The sequence below is a fragment of the Perca flavescens genome, chromosome 9, assembly GCF_004354835.1.
Source record: "Perca flavescens isolate YP-PL-M2 chromosome 9, PFLA_1.0, whole genome shotgun sequence".
In the NCBI taxonomy this organism is placed as follows: domain Eukaryota; kingdom Metazoa; phylum Chordata; class Actinopteri; order Perciformes; family Percidae; genus Perca; species Perca flavescens.
In genome coordinates this window covers 36,103,161-36,111,581 of record NC_041339.1, presented here as the reverse complement: position 1 = coordinate 36,111,581, position 8,421 = coordinate 36,103,161, and the positions used below count along the sequence as shown (strand labels likewise).

The following is an 8,421-nucleotide window of genomic DNA, read 5'->3' as shown; positions in this document are numbered from 1 at the left end:
GTATCTAAAGTCTCTTTTATATAGACCTTAGTGGTCCCTAATACTGTATCTGAAGTCTCTTTTATATAGACCTTAGTGGTCCCCTAATACTGTATCTGAAGTCTCTTTTATATAGACCTTAGTGGTCCCCTAATACTGTATCTGAAGTCTCTTTCCAGAAATTTTGGTTGGTTTTGGTGGCTTGCTCAAGAACAGGTTGGCAGTGCCCAGGTGCCTCACCAGCTACAAGTCCACACTCAAACACACACAGAAACACACACACACACACACACACACACACACACACACACACACACACACACACACACACTTAGTGCCCACTAGCTGCCAGGGTTTGTCTCGTACCAGTCCTGGACGGCGTTGAAGGACTCCTCGTTGGTGATGTCATACATGAGGATGAAGCCCATGGCGCCGCGGTAGTAGGCCGTGGTGATGGTGCGGTAACGCTCCTGCCCCGCCGTGTCCTGGAGACAAAAAAAACAAACAAAAACAGCCTCATAAAGTGAAATTTTCATGCCATGGGACCTGTTTAAAACAATGTCCAAATACTTGTATGTGTTGACTCCTCAACCTTTGATTTTTCCACTGCCGCAGTTGTCATCTTATTTCTCCTGTGATCAATAAGTAATTCTTTAGTTTTGATCGCGCACCGACAGATAATAAAGATAATCCCCATAAAACTTACTGAATTCCCTTTCACTGGATGCATTGAGGCAGATCTTTATTTCATTAAAGATCTTATTTTTGCCCCGTCTCAGATTCCTCTTCCACATATAAAAAAAGCCCCGAAAGTAGCTTTAAACGAGCCAACCTCTCCCTGATTTTGCTGTGTATGAACTGTTGGACACTGTGTCCTGTATCCCAGCACGGTAAGCTGGGATATTATCTGTGATGTTCATGGCTTTCAAAACAAGACTGTTTGGACGATTTGGCGTATTGTGCAAAAACTGCTGTTTCCATGGAGACAGGAAGTCTGAAGTCTCCATCATTTGGACTGTGAGTGAGTTCTTATAAAGCATCAATTTTCTTCCTTTAGTTCCTTTCCGTAACAAATGTCAGTCAAGCACGCACACACACACACACACACACACACACACACACACACACACACACACACACACACACACACACACACACACACACACACACACACACACACACACACACACACACACACACACACACACACACACACACACACACACACACACACACACACACACACACACACACACACACACACACACACACACAGACACACACACACACACACACACACATACATACATACATACATAAATAGATACACAGACACACACACACACACACACACACACAGACACACACACACACACACAGACACACACACACACACACACACACACACACACACACACACACACACACAGACACACACACACACACATACATAGATACACAGACAAACACAGACACACACACACACACACACATACATACATAGATACACGGACACACACAGACACACACACAGACACACACATACATACATACATACATAAATAGATACACAGACACACACACACACACACACACACACACACACACACACACACACACACAGACACACACACACAGACACACACACAGACACACACACACACACACACACACACACACACACACATAAATAGATACACAGACACACACACACACACACACACACACACACACACACACACACACACACCCACACAGTTCCATGTGCGTCACTTTGTAACACACGTTATAATGCTCACCCAGCTGCTAGCGTAGCATACTCTGCTTCTGACTGGCTAGTAGTCCTTACCTAGCTACTGAGCATGTGCGACTCCCAACAAAGATGTTACAGAAGTTGAGATGTCTCACTCTGTAGCTAAAACAGAGAGCTCAACACACAGGGTGAAAAGAGGAGCTGCAGCAATGTGCAGTACAACAAAAATACGATGTTTTTTGAAAATTAAACCATGTAAACCTATTCTGGTACAACCTCTAAATACAGCACCAATCACAACATACCACCTGAGCCTCAATGTGACGTGTGTCCACAATAACTCCCCCACCTGTGTCTGTGTGTGTGTCTCTGTGTGAGTGTGTATCTCTGTGTGCGTGTGGGTGTGTGTGTGTGAGTGTGTATCTCTGTGTGTGTGTGTGTTTGTATGTGTGTCTGTGTGTCTCTCTGTGTGTGTGTGTGTGTGTGTGTGTGTGTCTCTCTGTGTGTGTGTGTGTGTGTGTGTGTGTGTCTCTGTGTGTGTGTGTGTGTGTGTGTCTCTCTGTGTGTGTGTGTGTGTTTTTGTGTCTCTCTGTGTGTGTATGTGTATATTATTATTATATATATTTTTGCTGTACGGTAATGATGCTGAATGAGCCACAAAAATTGCTTTGTACGCCGCAAAATTTTGGTCGGCCCCACCTTAATCTCACTCCTAAATTGTTTTTTTTTTTTTAAGAGTTGGCATCTCACCCCCTGTAGTCCTCCAGAGGACCCCTCAGGGGACACGCACCCCCGATTGAGAAACACTACTCTAGAATATACTAACATTGCGATGGAAGAAAGGCGCTGCCTGGGCCCATATGGGGGTTATACCGCTGATAATGCTAATAATGTAAACAGAAATATGAGCCAACTGTGGAGCTAAGTAATGCTCTGTTTGTAGTCTGTACATCACATATGTGCAAGTGATGTGCCTACAATTATTTCCTATTTTTAATCCCTTGTGAAAAGGGATTTTGAGAGCGTGCATGTGAGTAAGCTGAAGGCCAATCAGTGTTCATTATAGCCAACACAAAGCCTGCTTAATTGTGTTTTTTTATGTCTATTTTTACTCATCACCACTGTGCTTTCAGATTGAATAAATCAGCTCTGATTAGCCACACATACACAGATACATACACACACACACACACATACACAGATACATACACACAGAGACAGACACACACACACACACACACACACACTGACGCACACACACACACACACACACACACACACACACACACACACACACACAGAGACAGACACACACACACACACACAGACAGACACACACACACACACACACACACACACACACACTGACGCACACACACACACACACACACTGACGCACACACACACACACACACACACACACACACACACACACACACACACACACACAGACACACGGACACACGTACACAAACATAAACCCACACACACACACACACACACACAGACACACACACAGACACACATACACACACACAAAGATACACAAACATAAACCCACACACATACACACACACACACACACACACACACACACACACACACACACACACACACACACACACACACACACACACACACACACACACACACACACACAGCTGTCTTCAGTGGCAATTAAAAGGACTTCTTGGGGCGAATAGGTTGAGACAGAAGTGTGTGTGTGTGTGTGTGTGTGTGTGTGTGTGTGTGTGTGTGTGTGTCTCAGTGAGAGAGAGAGTTAGTGTGAAGAGCTGCTGCCATGGCAACAACATCGCAGCTGATGATACAAGCTGTTAGAGAAGCAGAGGGCTCTTCTTCTTTTATTCTCCTCCCCGCAGCTCGCTGTCGACTCAACGAGCTGGTTCTTACAGTTTGGTTCTTACAGTTTGTGACTACATGTGACCACATATCACATACAGAATTAGAAGATATATATATATATATATATATATATATATATATATATGGTGCTAAAAAAGCAACAAAAATCTCTACAAAAATGTCTTAAAAAAGCATCTAAAAAAAGCATCAAAAATGTCTAAAAAAGACGACAAAAATTTCTAAAAAACTCGACAAAAATGTCAAAAAAACCCGACAAAAATGTCAAAAAAAGCCGACAAAAATGTCAAAAAAAGCGGAAAAAAATTTCGAAAAAAATGCGAAAAAAATGTCTACAAAAAAAGACAACAAAAATGTCGAAAAAAAACTGACAAAAATGTCTTAAATAAGCGACATAAATGTCAAGCACGTGAAAACCGGCCAGTCACTGGCCGGTCCATCGGTGCATTTCTAATATATATATATATCTATATATATCTATATATATATATATATATATATATATATATATATATATATATATATATATATATGTATATATATCTATATATATGTATATATATATATGTATATATATCTATATATATGTATATTTTGCATATTCTCCTCACCCAGATCTGCAGCTTGATCCTCTTCTCGTTGCGGTACACGGTCTTCACCTTGAAGTCGATGCCCACGGTGCTGACGAAGGAGTTGCTGAAGGAGTCGTCAGCGTAGCGGAACAGGAAGGAGGTCTTCCCGACGCTGCTGTTGCCGATGATCAGCAGCTTGAACATGTAGTCGAAGTTCTGGTCCGAGCCGTCCCGCTGGCCGAAACGCTGGTCTGCCTTCGCCATCTGGAGGTTTAAAAGAGAGAGGAAAAACACAACAACATCAGCATGGTAAAAGACGCTCACAAGCCTTTGAGCTATAATATTATAAATATTATTAATATATAATATAATATTTTGTATTTTGAAGGGGGGAATTAATCCATCACCCAACCTGGAAATCCAGACTTCTCGCGAGAGCCCAATTTGAATTTGCTCAGCGAGTTAATGCACCTGAACACACCTCCCTGTAAGACCAGCACCGCCCAGAATGCACCTGAACACACCTCCCTGTAAGACCAGCACGCCCAGAATGCACCTGAACACACCTCCCTGTAAGACCAGCACGCCCAGAATGCACCTGAACACACCTTCCTGTAAGACCAGCACGCCCAGAACGCACCTGAACACACCTCCCTGTAAGACCAGCACGCCCAGAACGCACCTGAACACACCTCCCTGTAAGACCAGCACGCCCAGAATGCACCTGAACACACCTCCCTGTAAGACCAGCACGCCCAGAACGCACCTGAACACACCTCCCTGTAAGACCAGCACGCCCAGAATGCACCTGAATACACCTCCCATTAAGACCATACACGCTAAAAGACCTGATTATTTACATGGAGTCTGGTGGAGATATGCTGGCTCTATACACGCTAAAAGTCCTGATTATTTACATGGAGTCTGGTGGAGATATGCTGGCTCTATACACGCTAAAAGTCCTGATTATTTACATGGAGTCTGGTGAGTAAAATAGTTTCCTTTACAGGACCATCAAAACCTTTGCTTTAATGTGGGTTTTTAAATCCCTCTCGTTTCAGAGGCAGTTAACAGTTTAACAGGTTTTTCTTTCTCACTTCAGATTAGACGCTCCTCAGACAAAATTCCTCCGGCCTCCAGCTGTGAGGAAACCTGTCGGATTATCTGAAAAACTGCAGAGAAGCTGCTCCTCATTGTTCCTGCAAAGCTGACATTTTAGAAGTTTCCAGCCAGTGGTGTAGTCTAATGCAAAGTAGTGGGTATACTGTACTGTATATAAATATATTGGCCTATATATATGGGCCAGAATCTGCCTTTGGGGGAGGGAGGGGTCTGGCTGTCCTCCCCCAGGGTTATTTTGAGTGACAAAGACTTAATTTCCTGCATTCGGATAACTTTTATGCACCAATTTACGGTGGAAATACCTTTTTTTAGCCTATGTGAAGAAGAAAAACACAGATGACAATTCAAAATATATCAAAAATATAATGTAAAGTATGTTGTTGCGTGTCATTGGGCATGTTTAAGTGGTTATATGGAAATCCTGGAGCTTCCTTAGTGCGTATCACGTAGACTACACCACTGTTTCCAGCCAAATATATGATTCAAGCACAAAGAGCCAACCTCACGTCCTGTTAAACAAAGACGGAGTGCAAAGACACACTTCCTGTTCACCTGTCACGTCAAATTAAAAAGCCTGAGCTGCCACTCTCTCCGTGGCCGAGTGTGCAGACAGAGTTAGTGTGTGAAGGGCTGAACGAATGTGAGCAGCAGATGAGTCAGAGCTGAAGACCCTGCTGGGTTCAACGTATCGCGGACGGCTGTTATCAGTGAGAGACTCATCCTCTCCGTCACGACCGAAGGCAGGAAGAGATGACTACGAAATCCATCCGACTCTATAGCTTAATCTCTGGATTCCTTCGAGACTTGTCCTGTGATTCATTGGGAGGAAAATGTCTGAGAAAGTCTTCTGCCCAATACAGCGAGAGTGATATATGTTGTCAGTTTCTGAAATCTTTCTGCAGCATCTGTCATAAACTCAATGCATTCTCACCAACGGTTTCTGCCATATCGTCTTAAAACGTATACTGTTTGCACAGCAATTCTTAAGATATCCTACGAAGTTACGGCTACGAAGTTACGGCTACCGGTCACATGACGACAAAAGTTGTCCGACAAAAGGTGACCGACAAAACGTGACCGAATAAAGGTAATTGACAAAAGTTGGCCGACAAAAGGGGACGTCAAAAGTTGGCCGACAAAAGTTGGCCGACAAAAGGTGATGTCAAAAGGTGACCGACAAAAGGTGACCGAATAAAGATAATCGACAAAAGTTGGCCAACAAAAGGTGACCGACAAAAGGTGACCGACAAAACGTGACCGAATAAAGATAATCGACAAAAGGTGATGTCAAAAGGTGACCGAAAAAAGGTAATCGACAAAATTGGCCCACAAAAGTTGTCCGACAAAAGGTGACCGAATAAAGATAATCGACAAAAGGTGACCGATAAAAGTTGGCCGACAAAAGGTGATGTCAAAAGGTGACCGACAAAAGGTGACCGAATAAAGATAATCGACAAAAGTTGGCCAACAAAAGGTGACCGACAAAACGTGACCGAATAAAGGTGACCGACAAAACGTGACCGAAAAAAGGTAATCGACAAAAGGTGACCGACAAAAGGTGACCTACAAAACGTGACCGAATAAAGGTGACCGACAAAAGGTGACCGACAAAAGGTGACCGAATAAAGATAATTGACAAAAGTTGGCTAACAAAAGGTGACAGACAAAACGTGACCGAATAAAGATAATCGACAAAAGGTGACCGACAAAACGTGACCGAATAAAGATAATCGACAAAAGGTGATGTCAAAAGGTGACCGAATAAAGATAATCGACAAAAGTTGGCCAACAAAAGGTGACCGACAAAAGGTGACCGACAAAAGGTTACCGACAAAACGTGACCGAATAAAGATAATTGACAAAAGGTTACCGACAAAACGTGACCGAATAAAGATAATTGACAAAAGGTGATGTCAAAAGGTGACCGAATAAAGGTAATCGACAAAAGTTGGCCGACAAAAGTTGGCCGAAAAAAGGCGACCGACAAAAGGTGACCGACAAAAGTTGGCCGACAAAAGTTGGCCGAATAAAGGTAATCGACAAAAGGTGACCAACAAAAGGCTAGAGCTAGAGACACGGGGTCTGGTGGTCCAGTTTATATATACGGTCTATGGTTTTTACTGTATTGACATTAGAGAAGTCTCTTGTTAGCATCTTGTCGGCTACTTGTCGCATGCGCGACTCGCATCTGCTCCCGACTCACATCGGGCAGTGACACTATCGTCAGACAATCTGCTTCCTGTTTACACCGCCACGCACATGCCCAGTGCGTGCGTGACTGGTCATGTGATACGTGTTGTCAGACGGACGCAGATTAGTTCTGCTACTGGAGCTGAAACTCTTGTGTGGACGGAGATCGTTTTAGTCTCAAAACGCTGCTTGAAAATGAAAACCTTGTTTGTGTGGATGTGGCCTAAAAACATTCGGGGCTCCCGACCCCCCTACCCCCTCTCCTCGCTCCGCCCCTGGTTAAGTGGTGCAGAAAATGGATAACCTTTAATTAAACCAATATATTACAGTCAATATTAGGCACCGCCCTGTACTCAGTGTCTTTATTATGGTATATTTTAGCAGATTAGAGAATTTATCTGGCCTAGAGTCATTAATAATGAAATATAACCTTAATTTAAGCTGATTATGGGAAGATTACATGGATATAATGATGGAGCTCAGGTGGGATTGACGTTTCTGGATGCATATCAGGCCTGTGTGTGTGTGTGTGTGTGTGTGTGTGTGTGTGTGTGTGTTTGTCACACACACCGTGTTCTCTGTCTTACCTTACCTCTGCTGGGCGGATCTGGTGCTCTCTCTCTTTCTCTTCTCTCTCTCTCTCTCTTTCTCTCTCTCTCTCTCTCTCTCTCTCTCTCTCTCTCTCTCTGCAGCTCGCTCCCCAAATAATACGACTAAAAACCAAGCAATGTGTCCTCTACAGCTACAACAACGAGTCCAATCTGATCCAGCGACCGACTGTGCAGGGAATCGGGAACGCCGGCTGCGTCGTTTTGCAAACAGCAGAGTGGAAATTTTCCCTGCAGAAATGAGGTGAAATTGGCTGTAAAACGTCCTCTTTCCGCGGTGCCGCACACAGCTTCTTTACGCACGGCTTCACGCTGA

General features: G+C 43.7%; 1 protein-coding gene across 1 annotated transcript in view; it reads right to left on the bottom strand.

The window, feature by feature from the left end:
- rab3b (RAB3B, member RAS oncogene family) overlaps positions 1-8,158 on the bottom strand; it is a 15,134-nt gene extending 6,976 nt beyond the window's left edge. Inside the window, exons 1-3 of the mRNA XM_028586617.1 lie at positions 8,085-8,158; positions 4,225-4,449; positions 346-464 (exon numbers count right to left, since the gene is read on the bottom strand). Of these exons, the coding sequence (XP_028442418.1) occupies positions 346-464; positions 4,225-4,449 (344 nt within the window). The 5' untranslated portion in view covers positions 8,085-8,158. The remainder of the gene's footprint in view (positions 1-345; positions 465-4,224; positions 4,450-8,084) is intronic.
- Positions 8,159-8,421: the final 263 nt, after the last annotated feature.